This window comes from Candoia aspera, chromosome 2 (assembly GCF_035149785.1).
Source record: "Candoia aspera isolate rCanAsp1 chromosome 2, rCanAsp1.hap2, whole genome shotgun sequence".
In the NCBI taxonomy this organism is placed as follows: domain Eukaryota; kingdom Metazoa; phylum Chordata; class Lepidosauria; order Squamata; family Boidae; genus Candoia; species Candoia aspera.
Window position 1 is genome coordinate 196,171,858 of NC_086154.1, and position 23,180 is coordinate 196,195,037.

Below are 23,180 nucleotides of genomic sequence, written 5' to 3' on the forward strand. Positions count from 1 at the left end.
CCTGTTTTTTATCTCCCCCCATCCCCCTACCCCCAGAATGGGCAGATAGGTTAAACATGCAAACTCTTCCTGAGCTGTCTTTCTCCACAGTGCAGCACATCCCTAAAAAGTGCTAACAGCCAGCACTAGCACATTCCTTTGGATGTGTATTCCCCACTGTAATCTTACTCTTACTCTTTTGTAATCCCTTCCTCTCCAATGAATGTAAATACAAACATTAATTTTCTTCTTGCAAATTATCCCAGCGCAGGGTGAACATTCCAAATGGCAGGGGAGTGGGGAAGAAGGGCTATAAGATTTGTCCTTTTACCCAGCTGCCTCATGAGTTGAGTTCCAGAAACTTCCCCACCATTTGGCCTTACCAGGTTGTTTGGGTTGCATCCTTCTGATGCTGTAAAGCAAAGGAAAGCTGAAGTAAAAACGTAAGCAGAGTTGCAGTCATGTGATTTTTCACTTAGCGACAGCTTTGCTTAACAACCAAGTTGCTTGTCCCAACTATGTTTACTAAATGAGGACTACCTATAATTAGCATAATGCAGTGTTTTTTTAAAAGGCAGGCAACGGCATTATCAGAACAGGAATATTTATGAAATAATATGTAGGGGTTTTCCTCCAAGATCTGCAGCCCAGGGTTGGTGAGACCTTAAGCAGAACTGATAACCTTAAATCAAAGCTAAGAATGGCTGCTAAACTGCTGTTCACACAACCTACATGATTGCATCCAGATGACAGTTTTATACTCTGCCATTTGCATAACGGGGCACTAATACCAAACAAGAACAAGCATGAGAGATGAATAAAGGTTATGGATTTGCACAGAGATGGGGAGCAAACCCTTGATGCATCTCTCATGGGGCAGAATCCCAAATGCTGTCTTTGCTCATTCCTTTTCTGGCACTGAAAGACGTCCAGAGCAGTTCTTTTGTGACTCTTGAGCGCTGGGCACTCTGAATTTTGTCACAAAAAAAAAAGTTTTTCTCTATAGTCACATTTAGACTTACTGGATTTACTTTTCACACTAAATTATACTATGGTTATTTAGCTTTGGTTTGACTGTGGGAATCAATCATTGTGCTTTCTAAACATTAGTTTAGGCTCAACACTACATGTTTGGGACACAACTGTGCTCATTTAACAAACAATGGCTAAAACAAGCCATAACTTAATGCAGTGTGTCAGTCAAGCCATCTTCTTTACATGATCTCTTTAAATTCAAATGGATGAGAGGCTGTTATACAGTATATTGGACTAATTGTGCTTTATATTCAAATGTACAGTATATATTATTTTGGTCTTTTATTATACTTTTGTATTTTCAGTATCTGACAAAAACATAACAAAGGAAATTAAGATCATTTAGTGGCATTTGCACACTGAATACATTAGAAGTTGTAACATTATATACAACTCTTTTGCATGTTCTTTGTAAATTATTTTCCTGCCTTGCAGTAGAAGTATGCCAGGGACTGTTAGCACTTGCTGGCTCAAAGCTGAAAAACAACTAATAAAATTCTGTGTCATGTTTATACAACACAGTTAACCCAGTCAATGGTTAATCCATTTCCTTACTGGTAAGTTATGGCAGCACAAAGTGTAGAGGCAATGTGGGAGACCATTTCAAGGAGACTATTTAAGTGGCATCTTTTAGTTTCTCCTTCATATTAAGAAGATTAGAGTTCATTCTGAGCTATGTTTAACCAGCTTGTTTTTCATTCTTGCTTGAAAAAAGGGGAGGAATCTTCACATAGCTGTGCAAAGACCTCAAGATCGTTTAAGTAGCACTGGCTTATCTGCATAGTTCTCGGCCAGAGTTCTGTCAGGTCACATGATGAGCAGGTGCACCATCTAGTCAAGGTCAGGTCCTGCAGTCTTGGTACCATGGAAACAGGGTCACATGGTTTTAGTGCCAGACTTTGATAAAAACCTGAGGATTGTCTCTTGAGTTGGGAGCTTCTGCACAGACCTGAGCACTGGGTGTTGTGGAAATGGAGTCCCTTGGGGTATCTCCACTGTCATTATTGAGAGGATCCTGACAGCTGATGGGAGATTGGGTATCATCTTGCTTGGTACGTTTTGCTTTTTTTATGTTATGCTTTTTATGTTTTTGTTTAATATGACTAAATTGTGTTTCTGTTTAAATCTGCTTGAGTTAATAATAAAGCTTAAAATCTCTTTACTCACTGGTGTGCTTATTGTCTCTGGATCTTAAAAAGAACCAATTGTCTGGGCACCTGATCACTGCCCAGTTTCAGAGTGGTTTGTTCACACCCCTGCATGCTTCAAAGCACCTTTATGGAACCAAAACTGAGGTATTGTACAGCTCTATAATAAGGCAACATTATTTGGTTTGGTCTCCACAAATAAAATGAATAAGGAGAAGATCAAAGAAAAAAAAACAATTTTTACTAAGTCATGGTTCTTCAGACATATGAAATGTCCTTACATTCTAACAGATTAAAGATGTGTTTTAATGTCAATGTAATCTATAAATTATTGATGGCAGAAAAAGATTGAGTTCAAACACTGACTTAGCCATGATTTATTTAAACATGGGACTACCCTCGAAGACCACCTGGAAACTTCACCTGGCCCAGAATATAGCAGCATGCATGTTCAGTGGTTGTGTACCACCACATTACACCTCTGCTGTATTAGCTATCCTGGTTACTAGGAGGTTTCCAAGGGTAATTCAAGGTTCTGGTCACAGCCTGTAAAGCCCTATATGGTTCAGGACCTGTTGTCTTAGGAACTTATTTTCTCCAATAATTTCTGCCTACCCTACTCAGACACTAAGGAATGCCTGCTAAAGTCCCCATCTAGCAGGAGATACAGCGTGAGGGGGCCTGATGGTGGGCATTCTCCAGTAGCAGCTGTTGTCCTCTGGAACAGCTTGCTCTTTGAAGAGCGGATGGCCCCCACCTTCATGACCTTCTGGAAGCAGGTGTTCTGGAGAGCTTTTGGGAATTAATTGTATACAGTGGTGCCCTTTTCTACAATTCTATCCTTTTACCCTTTTATCTCTCGTTTTTTAATCAATTATTATTTTACTATTTTTATTATTTAATTTATTTATTCTGATGCTCTATTCTGTTTTTATTATGTACATTCTGTAGGCTGCCTAGAATTCACTTAGTTTCAGGTGATCAGATACATTTCATAAATAAATGTATGTATTATTTATTAATAAATAAATAAAATATTTTATTGTATGAACCACAACTTTTAGATTTGACCAACAAATGGTGATGATTACTGTGTTTGAGGTTACCTTATTTGGAATTCTGCTAAATTACAAAATTTAACCCAGCTAACATTATCTCTTCACTCCTGTTTTTGTTTTAAAAATTCTACTCTTTTCATATGACTTCCAGCAATCGTGTCTTGCTCTTGTGGGCAGCTGAGAAATATTGCTATGATTAATTCAGACAGAGACCATCCAAAAACCGCCTAATTACATTTTGGATCTATTCAGGTGTATCAGCATCTCAGGCCCTTAGATGTGCAATTGGAATCTGGAATACAGTTGCTGTGGCAACCTTTTCCCATTGCCTTAGGTAGCATTTAATCTATAGTGAATATTCACTTATGGTAAGGTTATTATTGAGATAAACCCATGAGAATACAGCTGGTGGAATACAGAAAGATTTTTAAACATTTTTTTTGCCCAGAGGCTGTTAAAGTACATTTGAGTGAGTCTGTCATTACATTCCTGAACTTTGGCATCTTCACTATCAGCTGCTTACAGTTGCATAGTTTTAAAAGGCTTACTATTCTCCCAGCAGCACCTTAATAACTCCCTTTTAGATGGTATGAAGGAAGAAAGAACTCTGGCTTATCAAAAACTAAAAACTAAACCCAAATAGAAATCAAGTGTTGTACTAGCTTGTATTATTCAATAAGGTCAAAATAAAGTGAAATAAACAGCAATGGTGACTTCAAATTTCATTTCTCTTTTTCTCAAAAGGAAATAAACCTCTATACTGCCAAACAGAACCTAATGGCTATTAAAGAAATCAAAAGAAATTTAAAGGAGCTATATCTGAATGCTATGGATCATTGAACAAATCAAGTCAGAGTTTTCACTAGAGACACAAATGACCTACTTTGGACACATTATGTGAAGACCTACAGTAGCTTTCTAGAGAAGGCTTTAATACTGGGGAAAGTGGAAGGAAAGAGAAGAAGAGGATGACCAGCAGCAAGGTGGATGGACTCAGTTACAGTTCCAATGAGTGCACTGTTGGAAGATCTGAAATACCATGTCATGGAGAAAATCTACCTACTGTATGTGGTTGCTAAGAGTTGACTCTGACCTGATAGAACATAATCAGTCAATCAATCAATCAATCAATCAATGCCATTCTTAATGTTGTATAACCAGCAGTGACAGAAGTAAGCCATCCAATTTTATGGTTTGGTTTTGGCCTTGGATTATGAGTTATATAAAATCAGCCACTGTAGTGAAAGCCAGTTTGGTCTAGTGGTTAAGGTTCTGGGCTAGAAACCAGGAGACTGAGAGTTCTAGTCCTGCCTTAGGCACGAAAGCCAGCTGGGTGACCTTGGGCCAGTTACTTTCTCTCAGCCCAACTCAGTGCAATGTAGACTAGCCTCCTCATTGTGCACACTGGGCAACGTGACTTGTCACGGCTAAATAGTATACACATCTGGCTTCTGGACCTCACAAGGATTTCCCAGCAAGAAAAGCAGCAGGAACACTGAACTGCTATGCCATACGATTAAAAAAAAAGCCACTGTAGTTTTTTTAGCTATGTATTATTATAGTATAGTGTGTTGCATGAACCCAACAAATTGTGGTATATTCAGTTGGTATACTCAAAAATGATACTGCTAAGTGTATGTTCTGCTAGAACCCAATAAACAACAGGATCGTACCTAATAGAATTGATGGATATCTAGTAAACCTCAGTGTAATACAAGCATATGCTCTTAGTATCAACACATGGACGAATACATTGTAGAAGTCTCTGGAAAATTGCAACAGGTGCTAAAGACAACATCCAGAAAGGGTATAGTAGTACTAATATGTGATTGGAATAATGGTGTCTGTAATAAGCCACAATGGTGTAAAGTTATGACATTATCAGAATAAACTTGACTGCATATCAGGAAACAGAAGATAGAGAAACACAGTAATTCAGCGAAGAAGCTTTCAGAGACAGATGGAACAAGCCACAAATTATTGGTTTTAAAAATATGGGTTACACTTACAGAATTAAAGATAGTAAGTGTTCCAGTTATATATACCCCAGAAAACATACAATCCGAATGTAAAATCGGTGTAAGGAACAGATTCTTGAACTTGTGGAGCTAAAGAGAGCAAAGAGTCACTGTTAAACTGAAGTGGGAAAAGTATATATATTCTCAAAATTTCAAAGAGGAAAATATCCATGTGACTTTCACTACATGCTAGCATAATAGCCAAAGAAAGATGCAGAATGAAAGCCTTGAGCAACAAAAGATACAACTGAATGTGGATATCTAACATCAAGCAAGAAAATATAAGAATAAATATCTCCATAAAGATTATCTATAGAGGAATATTAAAGAAGAGAAAAAGGAGATAGCTTTTTTAAGGAGATCAGAGTAATTACAGCAAGGAAGGCAACGGCAAAATATAGACAAGATCATCATAAATAATGATATTTAAATAACAATGATCAGAGTTGTTAAAGCAGTGATCTTTCCAGTAGTAATGTATGGTTGTAAAAACATGACACTGAGAACATCTGAGACAGAAGATAGGCATATGATAGGTCTGGAGAGAGTCTCTAGTAATACCATGGACTGGACTGTCCAATCCATCAATTCTAATCCAAATGAAGCCTAACTGCTTTCTTGAGGTGATGATCAGCAAGCAGAATTTCTCATACCTGTGGTGTTAGCAGATAATGTACTAAAAAAAAAAATATGCTTGTCAAGGTTAAGGGAAGTAGAAAGAAAGACACAGATAAGGTAGATGCACAGAATTAAAGAGACTACTGGAATGCCCTTGGAAGAATTTTGGATTGTTACTAGAAACAAAAGTTGATGACCGTTTGCCCATGCAAACACCAGCTATTACAGTATATCTGATGTAATGCATCTGACCAATTATGGCTAAAAAACCAGGGCATAACACATTGTGTGAATTTAGCCACTGAATCAGGACAGATCTCAAAGTTTATCTAGCCTACCCCAAGGATTAATCCACACAAGCATATTTGGTCCAGTACAATGTGAGAGTGATTGCTGCATTATTCAGGCCAAGATGAAAAATGTACAATGTGGAGGAGATTACTTCTGATTGCCTCCCAGTGTTGGAATTAATTTAAGGTTTACCCTACTGTTTATCAGCTGTGGTCTTGCCCTAAATCCCAGTTTAAGAAATTATTGTGTTATATACACATTTGCTGAGAGAGCCAGTTTGGTGTAGGGGTTAAGGCACCGGATTAGAAACCAGGAGACTGCAAGCGCTAGTGTTGCTTTAGGCACAAAGCCACCTGGGTGACTTTGGGCCAGTCCCTCTCTCTCAGCCCTAGGAAGAAGGCCATGACAAACCACTTCTGAAAATCCTGCCAAGAAAACTGCAGGGATGAGTCCAGGCAGTCTCCAGGAGTCAGGACTGACTTGAAGGCACAAACAAACAAATTGCAGAAGGTTTATTTGATTTGATTTAATTTGCACAGCTGGCCACTCAGCAAGCAGCCATACAACCACGAGACACACAAACAAAAATAAACAATACAGATGCCCTGTATTAAGCAATGAAGCTTATTTTTATGCTGTACGCAGGATACTTACAATTCCCCTCTTACAAATAGTCACAAAGGACATACAGGGTTGTCTGTCCTGGGACAGCCAGAGGAGATGAGCCTCGACTGATTGTCAAACATCAAATTGATTCTCAACAATAAAGGTCATCAGAAATAGATCCATCCAATAGCACACATCCACAGCACACGTACTGGTAGGAACATATCTGAGTTACTGCCCTTCTTCCCTATCACAATTATCATCTATGGCATTGTTTGTGTTTGTAGCTTGCTTACTAATCTGTAGACTGCAGGTTCAGCCAGAATATGTAGGTCTTGGTCACATACAGTGTCAGATTACCCAGCTCTTCCCTTTTCAGACAACAGAAAAAGTTCGGTGCTTTTCAAACAAAGAAAAAAATCCTGGAGACATTTTTAGGCTGAGGGTGGGAAAAGCACAGGACTACCATCATTTCCCACAGCCTCTGAATGAAGTTTCAAGTTTCCAAGAATCTGCAGAAAGTCCAGGTAAATAAGCAGATGAACTTTTGCTTCAGAAGATTGTTCTTTCAGTAGAAATAGGTAAAACCTCTAGTCAGGAATTTGCATAAGGTTTATGATTTGTGTGTGTTTTTTTTATTGTGTGGAAGCCTCTTTGACCAATGAGTTTTTCTCTGTACAAGTTAGGGAGCAGTGTGTAAGCTCAGCCTGAGTTCAAGAAGTTACATTTTCCTCTTTAGAATTTATAATCTCTAACAAGTTGATGCTTCTCCAGCATCTTCCCAGAGATTCTTGTAAAACAATCCATTTATAGCAGAAAAATGCCATCTTGTGGCCTGTCCAGATCATTATATTTTCTTTTGGATTTTCTTTTCTTTTTTTAGACTGGTCTACAGAGTTTGGTAATTCATCTTCAATCCTGAAAATGTGCATTTTAATGTTAAAAAGAGGTTTTACAGTTTGTCTTTTCTATTTTTAATAGCATGTTAAGAACTTTTTTTAAGAAGGTGAGTCAGAGGGAGTTTTCCTGCTACCATACCTGTAACGCTGCAGTATATGGCCAGACCAGCTCGTTAGAAAAATTATATAACTTTTTGTACTCTGACTGTTTAATCATCTAATGGCAACATGGGGTGTGGGATCCTGGTTTGTTTCACACCCCAGGCTTAGCACCTCATGGAACTGGGTACCCTTCCTATACTGTACATCCCTCTTAAGGAACATCATTATGTGACATAAAAACCAGTTTATTAAGAGAAGCATGATGGGAGAGTCACCTCAAAATAAGCTCCAAAGAACTCATGGGACATTCCTTCTGACTGGGCAGGTTTAATGAGAGATCTTCTGCCAGCTGAAATGTAAACAATTTTACAATAACTATTGCCACTTAAACCTCTAGTATGAATCTTGAAAGCCAAAAGGAAAGGAAAGAAATATGTTGATCCCATTTCATTACTCATCTCTTCTTCTGCCTTCCTGTAAATGAATATGAAAGTTGCATTTTCACTTGAAAGCATAGCAAATCCCTTAATTATTTGGATGTTGCAGCAGGTGATATATTTGCTCTGCTCTGAAGTCACATTGCTCCTATACTTTCCCCTGCCACTACATCACTGCTTCTCTTGCGCATCCAGAGATATCTTCCGCCATTTCCATTGCATCTAAGCTTCTGTTGGTTCTACTGTCACCAATTGCATGATCAAGCCTTTCAAGGTCATTCTGACTCATTCATCTGATGAGTTGGAAATGCATATTTTAATACATATCTGGTCTTTAATACAGCCACTTCTATAATTGCATGTGTAACACATAACACAGAATAATAAAAACATATCAATATAATTGCTGTCTAGCAATTATATAGAAGCAGTCCTCATGTTGAAAACTTGGCTTAAGAACGTATTGGGAGATAGAACAATTAAGCTAAATGAATTTATGGGAAAATATTTATGATTTGATGGTGACTCCACTATTAACATCACAAAGATTGAAAAAAATCTATTGTTTCAAATGTGTTCATATTTCAGTTGCTGCCCTGGTTTGAGTCTTCTGGCAAGGAGGATGACTCTGGGTTCAGCACTAGAGCTACTTATCAACAGAATCAAGACATGGAGCTAACTTCTACCAAACTGCAGTTACTAATAAGAAGCAGAAAGAGTCTCAGTTCTATGGTTGGGTTCAGCTATTGCTCGAAGCCAATTAGCTCAGAGGTTGAATTAGCCCTGATATACTGAATAAAGCACAAGTGCTCAGATTACAGACACCTAAAGCCATAAGACTTGGTTCACAGGCCATAACAACTGGGTTTGAACAATACACTAAGCTAAAACCAACAAACTATATTATGACACATTTTGCACATCATGCTAAGACATAATGTGTTTCACCATGATTACTGAATAAATAACAGTTGACTAGATACACATATTGCAGTAAACCACAAAATAAGCAAATCAAAGAATGGCTTAATATGATTCATGAATCCAGGCTGGGACTTAACATAATGTACAGTATGAATCAGGTTGTGGCTCTGTGAAGAAAAAAGGTGTTTGGCATTATTCCCAGACCATCTTGTAAAGGCCATACTTTCATCACCTCCCATTTCCCCTCCTGTCAAAGAGGCAGACAAAGAAGAAGGGAAACATTTCTCAGCAGTCAGCAATCCTTTGTGCTCTTTTGCATGTAGTGGTGTCATATTAATGTAAATGTAGACATAACAGTCCTGGTAGTGCGATCAAGAAATTGCCCAAAGCACAGTTCATGCAGCACCTGGTAGACAATTCTATTCTCACTAATTGAATTTTGTAACGTTCCTCCTTATAATAACAGCATGGAATAAAATCAACAGTATTTTATTTGCTAAAGAAATGTCAATAAACAAAGTCAAAGTACTAAAAGAAATGAAGGCATCTTGGCATTTTCATCACATTGTGCAATTTTGTAAGATGAGTGATAGTACAAGCTGATCTTTGTTACTATTTATTTATTAATTAAATGTATATGCTGTCCGATAACTCTGCTCCTAATCTCTCTGCATTAAAGCAGCAGGTGAGAGGGCTGGATGAAAATCTTCCACAATTCACAGTTCTTCTCTGTGTTTTTCCATTTTCTTATGCATAGACCCAGGCATAAATAACTTCTTTGATGGAAAGGTAGTCCTGCTGGGAATATTGAGAGAAGGCTTCAAAGTTTTACATGGCACCAACCTAGGAGGAAAGCCATGATGGTCTAAAGTAGCAAAAAAAAAAAAAAAAAAAAAATCAGGAGGAGTCTGGTAGCACCTTTTCTCCCTAATAAATGTTATTGAAAAGCAGAAGCTTTCATGTGCTGCAGCTCATTTCATCAGATGTATCTGCCACGGCAACAAGGCACCCCTTGTCTGAAGTGATGTTTTTCTCCTTTCCAGTGCATCAGCTGTATAATTAGCAGATTTTATTATAAGGGCACAGTAATTAAATAACTTCAGAAAGACAGTTTTTAATCTTACGGAATTGCTAACAGAGAGTAAGCTCTGTTGAGATTTGGGTGTCTGACTTTGCATCAGCAGTCACTAAATTAGCAGGTTTCCTTCAAAAGTATTCTGAACACTTTGAACCGTTGCCCTCCCTATTTTTATTCCTAAGGTCTAAAAAAGGCCTAAGAACTCCTCAGTGAAGGAATATTATTTGATATGCCTGTTCTACTTTGCTGATTAAGATCCCTAATCTTCTTAGTATTATTTAAGTAAGAATTAGTTATTTCAGTCCCAGGTCAGGCCACTTCTGCCACCTTGTGGCAAACCTCCTGTTAATTCTTTAATGCCAAATATTCCCTCTTCTCCATCTTCATCGCTTAACATTGTTTTTGTTTTGTCCAGCTTAACTTTCAGGAGTGGTAATACAGGCTTTAGATTAGAACCATTCATTTTTCCATTTTGGATCCTTATAAAATGCAAGCGATCTCTATTAGAGATTGGGGAACATGAAGGGTGGGGGAGGGCCCTATTGCTCTCATGTTCCGTTCTTCTAGGCAGCCTGTTTGCTATCTTGGAAGAAAACTGCTTCATAAAAGGGGTGAAGAACTGAAAATGCCCCAAGAGGCAGATTCATTTTCCCAATGGCCTCTGTGGTCCAGCTGGACTGGGCTTTCAAAGGGAGGAAAGTCTCACCCCCTTGCTGTCTCGGTGGCTATCAGCCTACAGCTAACTGGAAGTCCCAAGAGCATCCACAAGTGTTGAGAGAGTGGAGAAAAGTACCGTAGCCCAGGTGGGCCAAGCAGGTGGACTGGACGTTCCATTAGTGACTTAAAGGCCTTTGATGTTCTTCAGCATGGCTTGGGTTGCATTCAGAGAGCAATTTGAGAAGTAGCCATTTTGGTTTTGGTTAATAATAAAGTAGTCCTTTATCATTTAAACATGTAGCTTTAAAGCAAAGCACAAGTAGGCAACAGTACCCCTTACAATAGAGTAAAACCAATTAATATAATCCCAGTATTTAATTTAAAATGTAAAAGAAAAAAAAGCCCAGTCGTAACATTACTAATATCAATTCTGAGACATTACAACAGAGTCCAAACATATATACGCAGCCAGGAAGAATAACTCAGAGTGAACAAGAATTAAGATGAACATTATTTTCAGTCAGAGATAGACAGCCATTGCTGGAATCTTAGCTGTGTTTAGAATAACTTATTAGGTAGGCCTCGCATTTTGTAATAAAATGAGTGAATCATTGTCTTGTTGAAGATGCAATGAGAATAATGCTTCATTAAAAGACATGTTTTTGCAATATCCTCAAGTAATTATGGTGTGAGAAGCAGTGACTATATAAACTAATTTGACTTGGAGACCAGGTTTAATATTTTTAGATGTCCATATTCTTTTGAACTATGTACTATTATATGGAAATGGTCAGCTGGATACAGGAAATGGATTCATGGTACTTTATTGCCAAGAGACCAGTTCTTCAACATTGGAGAGATAAATGTATGGCCCCAATTACACAGAGGATTGAAGAACAAGCTTATTCTTAACGAAAGGAGTAATTACAGCTCTGTAAGTATCATGATGTTGTAGGAAAGAGTCAATTTTTTGTTGTTTCCCCATCTTTTTGTTTTTTTGCACTGTCGAATACTGTCTGAGCTATTTCTCAGTCACTTCTTTCCTTTGGTGGTCATTCCCAAAGTAATCTGTTTTAATTCTTGGTTTGTCTTTAAAAACAACAACAAAAACAGGCAACATGAGGCATGGAATCAGTTGTGAAGAGTTGAAAATGTCCTAGAAGCATCAACCTCCTAATTATTTCTTTTTCCCCCTCCCCCATTTTGTATATACTATTTATACATGCTGGTGATTTCTACCATATTGTCCCAGTTGTTAATAACACAGCTGGGCTCTATCATGTTCCTCTTGTCTTCTTGATTAAGTATCTCTGTCTAGCTGTATGCTATAAGATTTCCAAGGATACTGAAAGCAATGCTCAACCTGAAGAACTCTTCTTTTTTCCCCCTCAGTTTTATGTTTATAGTGATCTCTACTGAAACATGGTCTGAAAAGGGCATACTTCCATACTTCTACCAATCATAACTTTGATTTTGCATGCAAAAAATTTGCATGCTCCAAAATGAGCATGTTCAAGATTCTTAGACTCTCCAATGGAGTCCATTAATGAAGCCCAGCCAATGGAAACTCGGGCCTTTAGCAGAGTATTTCTCCAGGACACTTTGCCTGACCTCAGGATATGGGAATGGATTATGAGCTGTTCAGAACAGAGCAAAAATATGTTTTCTGTTTAGTATGCAAATCTTTTCAATCTCTGCTAAATTTGCCTTAAAATGACATGGACTCAGCTTCTGCAGAGCTATTTCAATTGAACACTATAATATATTTGTGTTCCTATGCCCTAAAAATGGCAGACTTAGGGAAGGATTCTTTTTAATTAATATGTTAAAATCCATACATGTACCTAAGAAGTTACTTGATCCTGAAAATACTCTGCAAAGCTATCAGATACTTCTATTCTCCATACTCACAAACATGACTTGCTGCTGAAAACATAAGCTAAAGCAGATAATTCATTTCCATTATCCTAACAGAAAACAGTGTCAAAAGTATCAGCTTCATTCTACTCTTAAATAAGTTATGGATTCTTTCTTTTGAATATTCTTCTCTTGCTAACTACAGTTGCCTGATGAGAATTGGAAAACAAGAGAAAAAGAGGTGACTTAGTGGACTGCCGGTAAGGTTCTAGGCACCATTCACAATACTGGCATATATGTAGGAAATCCTATGCAGTGACTCCTGACCACAACAAATTCTGCACATGGAATTTTTGGTGCAGAAAGATGCAGGAAGAACTAAATCCAGCCATTTAGCCCTCCTTAGGTAAGGGAGTTGTGTTCCAACACATCTGTAGGGTACAAGGTTGGGGATTTGCCTGCTTTAATCTCTTTCCCAGATTGATTTATTGCACCTATTGTAAATTTGAAACCATACCGAGATGCCAAAGAGAAAACAGAAACCAAAGAAATATCTTTAATCTGCTGAAATGGTCCAACAACTCCTTTAGTGCCAGTATTTGGCACTGAGTAGTGTTTGTCAGTTCGAAAGAGACTTGCCAGTTGCCAATGCAATCAAGAAACAAACTGAACAAGGTATGTTGAATATTGAGAAAAACAGTGCTGATCTAAAAGGTTTGGGATTCCCCCCACTCCCAAAAAAGATACACAATAAATCTAAAACTATGAGTTAGTGCTTTAGCAAAAAAAAAAAAAAAAAGCTAGAAAATAGCCCCACTTCTAACCAGTAGCATCACACCAGAAAATTACTACGTTATTCTTCATTTGGGTTGCATAACAATTCTACCCAAGGCAGATTTGGGACATCATGAAAAGGCAGAGAATTGTTACAGATTGGGTTCCTGCCAGGATGGAGAGTAATGGAAATTTTTTCTCTCTGTGTCAAAATATCTTGGCTGTTTTGGGGTGCTCTACAGCTTGACTTAGATGAATGAAAAAGGAGCAATGTTCGCTCATCTGCTTCAGGCAGCCAAATGTCTGGAGCTAACCTTGTTACCTAAAATCATCCACAAAATGTATGAGATGAAAATCACTAGCAATTACTCAGGGATGGATGATCCTAACATTTAATCAATTTCCCAAATGTACAAGTACCTTTTGGTAACTCACATCTGCTAAAGATTTTGTAACAACAATTACATCTGGAAATTAATTCTCCAGGGTAAAAACTATAGAAATGGAAAATCTCTTTACTCAAAGTTACTTGCAATGCCCGTTGTAATCTATCTTCTAACCCAGCCATCTTTTGACCGGTAGCCATAGCAACAGCTCTTTGTATTTCTTTACACTGAACTTCTGCAACTAAGTGTTAATTTGGTTGAGCTAGAGGTTATTTCAAGGCCTTCCTTCATTACAGTTTCAAATTAGAGGCATGCATTAACTCTAATGATTAAAGTGACCTTTTCTGAAAAATTCTTCAAGTTAATCAGTTAGAATGATGGGTTGGTCCTTTGTCAAGTCCCTTTGTCCTCTAAGGATTTCTGCTTAAGCATCAGCCTCTGTTAGACGAATGCCAAGATCAACCTTAACAAGCCATCTTTGTAGGAAGCACCAGGCAGTACTTTGCATATCAGGAATCCCCAGCTGGAAATGCTACCCAATTCAGCTCAGTTAAGAAACAAGCAGCATTTTCCACTCTGCTGCCATATTAGCTGAAATTGGCAATTGTATGTGGTCAGCAGGAGTAAATGACCAAGGAACCCTATCTTGCACAATGTGAAACAATTCTAAGCATTTGAGGAGGGCCCAGGGAATGTGTGTGTGAATTAGCAAAGAACACCTTTTTCCATGGCTGGTCATGGCAGTCAGCATTAGAATCCCTCTTGGTGGTTATGCTTCATCTGCTGCATCAGTTGCAGACTAATGGATGCCCTCTAGGTGTTTTAGCACTTTGATGACCATGAGCCTTGATCAACATGGCTAAGTGGTAAGGGATTGTGGAAGTTATAGTCCAAAACCCCTGAGGAGCACATGTTGCTCTTGCTATAGAAAGACTTGCTATGGCTCCCATCTTCTGGAATGCTTTCCTCGTCCCAGTCTGGCCAAAATAAAATGCACACCAACTTTGGCTACAGTTCAGATTGCTCTTTAAGAGAGGGACTTTTGAAGATTTGGTTTTAACAGCTGACCCTGTTACTAGGTGCTGTTGCATATTGGTCTTACAATGCTGTAATGTTAAACTTATGGCAAGCAGTGTAGGATACAGTTATATAAATGAAGACATAAAACACAGGAAGGAAATTAATAGTTGCCTGATGTTTCTGCTGTCAGACCATTTCCTTCTGGAGAAATTATCTCCCTTCTACAGTGGCTGGGCAGCTTAGGAATTTGCCAATTACACAAGATTAGCTGGAAAAGGTTTTTCTTTTCAGGATGATTACTTGCTTCTTCCCTGTATGCTGACGCAGATTCCTTAGAACTCAGCATGAACAACTAACACCCAGTTATCTTAAAAAGACAGACAGACTGTATGGTTCAGTTGTCTGCATCCTGACAGAAGCAGTTTTCAGCTTTTGTAGCTTCTCTGCATTCTGTGTACTGCTGGATTTGAACGCTGACCCTCTGGTTTACATCCATTCTTATTGCATAAAAATTATATATACAGTATATTAGTACATGCTTGGAAAAGAGCAGTGATAGCTCTTTAGATGATGACCTTTAAAATGTAAGTTTTAAATTCAGACTTGTAGGAACTGCAACTGAACTCATTAATCACAAGTGTCTATAATACTTCCAACCTGGGCTCCTAATACTGCAGCAGTAGTCATGGCCAAAAAGGAAGGCTAAGCCCATTGGGGTGGGTTTAGTTTGCATTTAGCATGTCTTGTGAATTCAACCACTTTTTGTCATGTGTGTTTGTGTAAATTACCATATTTATGGCTTGGTATAGACCCAATTAATTGTGATTTATTCAGTCAACCGCAGTTAAACAAACATGGCTTAGGGGATGTGCAAACCAGACAAAGAGCATGGAACCTGGATGCTGGCTTGTGCTGGATGATCAGGAGAGGGGGTACCTCTATTGGGCAGCCTGGATATTGAATGATAGTTTTTGTCCCTGAATATTTATCTTTGCCAAATCTTTATTTTGCACAGAACAGTATTCCCAGTTAGTAGTAAGTTCATATGTCACACTAAGTCATAGTGTAGTGTTTGGGGCTTTACCTGATGTGCAGACCAATGGTCCCATGGTTTTTTGGTTATTCTTCATTCTAAACCATAAACTATGTTCCCAAACCTCAATGAATGGATTCATACATTGTGCTAAGCCATATTATGGTTTCTTTTGTCTTAGTTTAATATGTTTTCTGAAGTTAGCCATTTATTATTTATTGTTTATTCAACCATCCATGGTCATAGTCAAGGAAAATGATGGTCACAGTGGACAGTCCCCAAACACCAATTGACCAGCAAGCTTGGTCCCTGCCTCCTCTTTCTTTTATGGGCAGACATGCATATTTACCAAACTTTGGGTTGCAGCCATTTCCAATCTATATTTTATTATGATGCCTAAGGTGAATTCAGGAATGTTCTTGAAAAAGGAGTTTGACTACCATGCCAGTGGGGCAGGGGGAACAAGGGTCATGACTTACCAATGTTTGGGAACTAGACTTGAATTCTTAGCAATGCAAGAGGTAACTCAGTGGTATTAGAAATAAAGACATAGAATATACTTAGTCAAGTTTCACTGATCTCAGCATTTCTAATCCAAGCTAGGTTGACATGATATATATTTTTTAAAATATAATTTTATTGAAGAAATTTTTAACAAGATAAAAACAATACAAATATTAGAAAGAAACAAAATAAGGAAGGGTAGTGAACAAGTAAAAAAGAAAATAGGAAAAGAAAGAAAGAAAAGAAAACATAAAGAAGCGGCTTCTGATCTTTTTGACAGCAGTTGTAAATGCATTTATATTTTACCCTCTGTCTAAGGTTACCACATAGTTTCATTCTTTCCTTAAGCTACCCTTTCTAATCTTCAAACCCACAAATCACAAGTTCATTTTTCGTTTTTTTCAGCAAAACGTCCATAAGGGGTTTCCAGTCACTGATAAATGTAGTTGTTGATCTTTCTGTAATCAGACAAGTTAATTTTAGTTGACATAATATTTCCAAGATTCAGAATGATTTTGATCAAGAGTAGCTTTAACAACTACACCAGTATATACAATATTATGAACTGATAAAGAGTTTAATTCAAGAGACTAATTTTTCAGTCTCTTCTGACACTTAATCCTGCTTGAGAACTTGCTACACGCTTAGCAGAAAAGTGAAGGATCATCCAGCAGCAGTATTTATAGACAGCTTTTTCAAAATTAGGTCAAGGGTGTACCTCACACTTAAGAGACTATCCAGACTTGTGACTTGCAGCAGCAGCCTGTCATTGTTGTGATGGTATTACACAGGTATTATATTATTATAGTGATGGATAGATGATGTTATAAAATGCTAGCGGAAAGAGCTTAAACCAGGCCAAATTCACAGTAAACACTCAGCCCAACATTATTTAGCCCTGGCATACCAGGTTGTATAAACCAGCCATAGTGATTTAAAAATCATAGTAAATGTGTTGCGAGTACATAGCCTACTGTGGTTTGTTCCACAGACTATGGTTAAGGAACCCATGATTTAGAACAATGTAAGGAATGTTGCCCTATTATCACTAATGGAGACAAAATAACACATTTTCCTTTTCCCCACTTTTTTTTTTTTTTTGGTACAGTTCCTGATCAAAAGTGAAGGCCAGTCATCCTAAAGAAAATGGATGAGTTATGCATATGTGATATGTACTGTATATAAGCCATAAAAGACACCTTATGGGCAAATGCTGAGAGTGCCTTGGACTGCAAGAAGATCAAACCAGTCCATCCTCCAGGAAATAAAGCCAGACTGCTCACTTGAGGGAATGATATTAAAGGCAAAGCTGAAGTACTTTGGCCACATAATGAGAAGACAGGACACCCTGGAGAAGATGCTGATGCTAGGGAGAATGGAGGGCAAAAGGAAGAGGGGCCGACCAAGGGCAAGGTGGATGGATGATATTCTAGAGGTGACGGACTCGTCCCTGGGGGAGCTGGGGGTGTTGACGACCAGGAAGCTCTCGTGTGGGCTGGTCCATGAAGTCACGAAGAGTCGGAAGCAACTGAACAAATAAACAACATGGGCAAATTGCACTTTTTGCAATCTTAAGCAGTCGGGGAATTGTGTATCTACTTCAAATGTGAGAATTGTCTCTGGTTCTTCTGCCAGAAGGCATTTTATGAGTAAAATTTTGCTTGGCATTTGCTCCTGCTGGCAGAGTAAAAACTCAGTTCAACCCTTTATTATTTCAACCAGTGAGCAATTTATTTGTCTTATATATTGCCATAATCAGCAAAGACTCAGTAATTTGTTGAATTGTTATATATTCTGATTGCAGAATACTTGGCACACTTACCACACGTACTGTGGTACACTTACCACATGGCACAAACATTTCAACATAAAAGGAATCTATTGCTACAAGAGATCTGTTGGTAATGCCTAAGGTTGTATATTGTATAAGGTTGTCTTACCCAAGTAGACACCCTCCAAATTTGTGGATACCCTCCAAATTGGTTGGACTACAGTCCCCATATCATACTGGCTGGCAATTATGGAAGATGTATTCCACTACAGCTGAAAGACTAATTCAACTTTGCTCCTTCATGTATCTTGTGCAAAAAGGCATGTTTGATGGGTAAAATGCAATCTAAGTAAATATCTGCAAGAGAATATTGTGTGTTGCGCATTAAAATACTCTGTAAAAGGACTGACTACAGAGAAACTAATTACTAATATCTGAAACTTAGATATTTCAGTGCTTTTACCTCAACATCACATGATGTTCATATTTCCATCTAGTAAAAGCCTCATCAGCCAGGATGGTTGAAATAGTATGTGGGAAGAAACTGCTTTGCTCAGTGTGGATTTTCTTTGCTTTGTAGTTTAACCTTATCCTTAACGCACTTGATGCAAAACTACAAACACTAGCACTGGAGAAATAAAGATCAAGGAACTGGTTTGATCAGTGTTCCCACCATAAATTAAGGTAACACATTGTAAGTTGTACACAGAATGTAACTATATGCAGACTTGTCTTAATTCCAGCATATCATTATTGATCAAGTATCAACTTCTAGCTGAGTACATCAGGAAGATACTCTATGTAGCTTGTGTAGGTAAAGGTAAAGGTTTCCCTTGACGTAAAGTCCAGTCGTGTCCGACTCTAGGGGGCGGTGCTCATCTCCGTTGCAAAGCCTTGGAGCCGGCGTTGTCCATAGGACACTTCCGGGTCATGTGGCCAGCATGACTCACGGAACGCCGTTACCTTCCCGCCGAAGCGGTACCAATTAATCTACTCACATTTGCATGTTTTCGAACTGCTTGGTGTGCAGGAGCTGGGACGAGCAACGGGAGCTCACCCCGCCCCGCGGTTTCGAACCGCCGACCTTCCGATCGACAGCTCAGCGGTTTAACCCGCAGCGCCACCGCGTCCCTTGCTTGTGTAGAGATAGTCAAAAGGAAGACTGTTTTTCCTCCATTGACTTTTCAGTGAAACAAGGTGAAGAACATTGTAATTTTAACTTCTAGCTATAAAACAGACATCTTTATATCAGAAATAGCCTTACAAGATACAGTTATTTGATTTTTCTTCCTTGGGGAAAGATTTTTGTCTTCTGGACTGAACTGGAAGCAGGAAAAAGGTTACCCTGCTTGCTAAAGATTATAAGCATAAATACAGGTAGCTCATCAACCTCTTATGAGCAACTCCTCAAGAAAGGATACTTTTTCTGGTACTCTTCCCACCACTCTGACAGAAATCTAGGGCCGTGGATAGGACCCCAAAAGAGTAAGACTTTCTGTGTCATGTGCCAAATAAAGGCCTAATTCTGATTTGTGTACTACAGCACGGCCTAAATCAGCCTGTTATTTACCCAGAGGCATTAGGGCTACAATGTTCTGACTCCTAGCACAACTGCTAGGATAGAAACATGCTTCAGATTCCTAACCTGTCTTCTTGGTACTTTCCTTTTCCTCCCTTCCAATGATATCCCAGTGAAATGACAGGATGCCCTAGAAACAGTATCCATGATTGGAGAAACCTCAAAAAGGTATTTTCCTCATCCAGAGAATTACTGTCATAGTCTATCCGTTTCTGTCTGGCTCGTTCACTAGTCATGTGCACAGCGGCAAGGACAAGTTTTTTAAAAAGGGAAAGCAGCAGCAAAATTTGAAATACAAACTGGCTCCCGAATAACACATGTATGTGCCAGTCTTTTGCCAAGATTTTCAAGCAGTCCAAAGGATACAATCCTAATTCTCCAACACTTTGAACTTTTTCTCAAGATGACAATGCCATCTCCTCCAATGAAAGGCTTTTTAAACAAAGTACACAATAACAGAAGCACACGGGCCAAAGGAATGGTATTTTTAACTTTTATTCTTTAATATTTTGTACAATCCAAAGGTGCACAGACTGTCATTCAAGCATTTGGTTTAGGCATATGTCCGGATCAAAACAGCAAGTGGGATAATAATACACGTTAAAATCCTGTCAAATAAATAAATTAGTTCACATTGTCTTCAGTACTCCCAGACACTTTTATTTTTATTGTATTCTTAGAGCCTGCTTTAAGAGTTCCAGATCTTTTCGTTTGCTTGTGTTCGCTCTGGCGCAACCATATTCTTCCAGCTGGAAAGGGATGTACTTTTCAATCACACCTAAGTCCTGCCCTGCAGGACTTGTAAAGAGCTTTACCCAAGATGGCTTAAAATTCCCTCTGAATCCCAGAAAACCAATGCTCCCTGAAACAGAGAGGAGAAAAAAAGAGGGTCTAAATGATATTTGACATAATTATTCTCAACAAATAATTGTATCATTAAAATAAGAGTTTTGTTCCATTATCATTGCAGATTTGAAAAATGCCCAAATCTCATGAAATACACATTAAATCTAACATACACGTTCTTTAGAACTTGATTTCAAAGATAGTGAAAAAAAAGTATATCAAAAGCAAACAAACCTGTATTGTGAAGATTTGCTGGTTTTGCTGCCCCCAGGGTCATTAAGGCTTGAGAAATGTTAAGATTTTTTATGTTCCCTCTGCTGGTTAACAGAACTAAAGACCTAAGAGAAAAATGGTGAACAGATAAAGTTGGAGAGCAGAGAACGCTGATTTACTGCAACTAATAATATGAATCACAGAAGCACGCTGTGTGGGGGATTTCGAAATAATTTCAGCATGCTTTGAAAATGTTGGTCTAGTTCACACATTGTGCTAACCAGTAATATGATGCAATCACTACAGAATACCTAGAATGTTGATTCCCCCCCTCCCTTTTAAAAACAGGATCTAGATTTTGTGGGTGCAAAGATAATAATTAAAATATGTGATCAGGTCTTAGAAGCCAAATGGAAACAAAAAAGATTTTGGAAATCTCAATGCTGCCTTGATATTTCCCATATATTGAATACAAATAAAACTATGGAACAATATGTGCACGCTCAATTTCAAAAACTGATCACACTGCAGAATCATTTCTAGCACGAGTTATACATGGCCAAGCAGTTTTAATACAAGAGTATGATAGTTCTTCCATCACTGTGAATTTTAAAGAAATAACCAGTTTACAGCAATAATGAAAGTACCTTAATTGTTGTTTTTTATAAAGCACCTGATGGAATTTTTGTGGATTTTAAACAGAAATACAAGATTTGCATTTCCCTATTCACTTAGGCTACTAGCTAGCTGATAGATTTATACTATATTAACCTACCTCTGGGGAATTCCAGTTTTTATATAATTTTCTAGGAGCTTGATCTTCCCTTCAGGAAAAAATGTTTCTTTTGTTACTTTGCCAACACAGGCATCGATGACTATGGCAAGGAGGCCCACCCCCTTCAGTTGAAACTTGACACCATTGACCTGAAAGGAGAAACCTCTTAAGTCATATATTTTCCCATGCCCGTAACAGTCATTTGTAAATACAGTACTATAATCTTCTGCATTTACCATAGTTTGGCTTATTGATGGCAATACTGAGTATTGTGAACAATTACTATTAATGGCCCCCAAAGACGCTACTCCTTTTAAAAACTTTGCTTTACTGAAGCCACGTGTGTGTTCAGTAGACACATTTTGAGCCCTGGAAAAGCAGCCTCATATAGATGCTTTTATTTAGCCTTTTTAATGGTAGATGTTCCATTGGGGTCTGCAGTTTATGCTTTTCTTTCATTTGCCTTGTGAGTTAAAGAAAACTCTCACTAGTAAGTCCTGTTAATCTACCTCTTCCCCCCTGCCCAATCCAGAAGGATTCAAGAATTTTGATCACAGTATCAGGATAATGTATGCACTAAGCTATAGGACATAAATACCAGTCAACTGAAAGATTTACTTTGAAATTCTATATTCAGTCCTGAAGTAGAAAAGTGGAAGGAGATAAATTAATGCTACTCCTCCTTCCCCCATTCAAACAACTGCTTCTCTTCTAAAGACTAAATAAAGAATATTAAAATGTCATTATTGTGTGTTGGTACAAAAATTCTCCCACAGAAATTTATCAAAGGCATTCTGAAAATTAATTGTGCCAACATATGCAGCAACAGGAATGCTGAAAATGTCAATCCCCTCACTTATTTTTTCTTTCTCCTGTTGGTAGAAATGTGTAAAGCTGATTAAGTAGTTAGATCCTAAATCAGGGATGGAGAGCAGATCCAGCTTGGGGGCTAAATCCAGCCCTCTTCCTCATAGGCAAGAGACTGACTTGCGCCCACTTTGTCTCCTGGGCATCAAACAGAGATAAGCAGAGAATGCATGGTTTATTTCATGCTTCAGAAAGGCTGTTTTTGCTGCTTGTTCTCTGCTTCGAGAAAAGCCCCCTTTCATCTGTGTATCAGGCAGGGTGGGCGGCTGATCTTGGGGCTAGCTTAGAGCAAGGAGAACAGCCACTTTTCCTCTTTTCCCTAAGCAAGTCCTTCTTTACTCTGTTCATTAAGCAGCCAGGAGATTGTTCTCTGGGGTTCCCAGATTCACCAAAGAGCCTCACCCTTTTGCAAAGAGGGCCCGAGCCAGGGCTGCCTCACGTTCTGAGGGAAGGCTGGCAAAGGCAACTCACACTGCCTGGGAAGGGGGGAAGCTCTTCATCCCTGTCCTAACCATCTCCTGTCAAATTCCTAGAAGTTCATAAGAAGAAGGTCCATCACCCTGAAAAGACAACCTACAGCTCAGGAAGATTACAAGAATACTTACAGAGATAGAATATTCTTGGTTCCTTTGGGATTCTATCTTATCTGAAGTCTGAATTTTCACACAGATGTAGGTTTTATGAGGATCACTGGTAAATACCACC

General features: G+C 38.4%; 1 protein-coding gene and 1 long non-coding RNA gene across 4 annotated transcripts in view; one reads left to right on the forward strand and one right to left on the reverse strand.

The window, feature by feature from the left end:
* Positions 1-23,180, forward strand: part of LOC134491405 (uncharacterized) — a 771,213-nt gene that overhangs the window by 310,938 nt on the left and 437,095 nt on the right. The gene's annotated exons all lie outside the window — the stretch shown is intronic.
* CEMIP2 (cell migration inducing hyaluronidase 2) overlaps positions 20,265-23,180 on the reverse strand; it is a 59,210-nt gene continuing 56,294 nt past the window's right edge. For 2 of the 3 annotated variants that reach the window (XM_063295139.1, XM_063295140.1), the window contains 4 exons: positions 23,081-23,179; positions 21,609-21,757; positions 20,855-20,958; positions 20,265-20,636 (listed from right to left, as the gene is read on the reverse strand). In XM_063295139.1, coding sequence (XP_063151209.1) covers positions 20,440-20,636; positions 20,855-20,958; positions 21,609-21,757; positions 23,081-23,179 — 549 coding nt within the window. In that variant the 3' untranslated portion in view covers positions 20,265-20,439. The remainder of the gene's footprint in view (positions 20,637-20,854; positions 20,959-21,608; positions 21,758-23,080; position 23,180) is intronic. The other variant, XR_010067319.1, reaches the window with a different exon arrangement.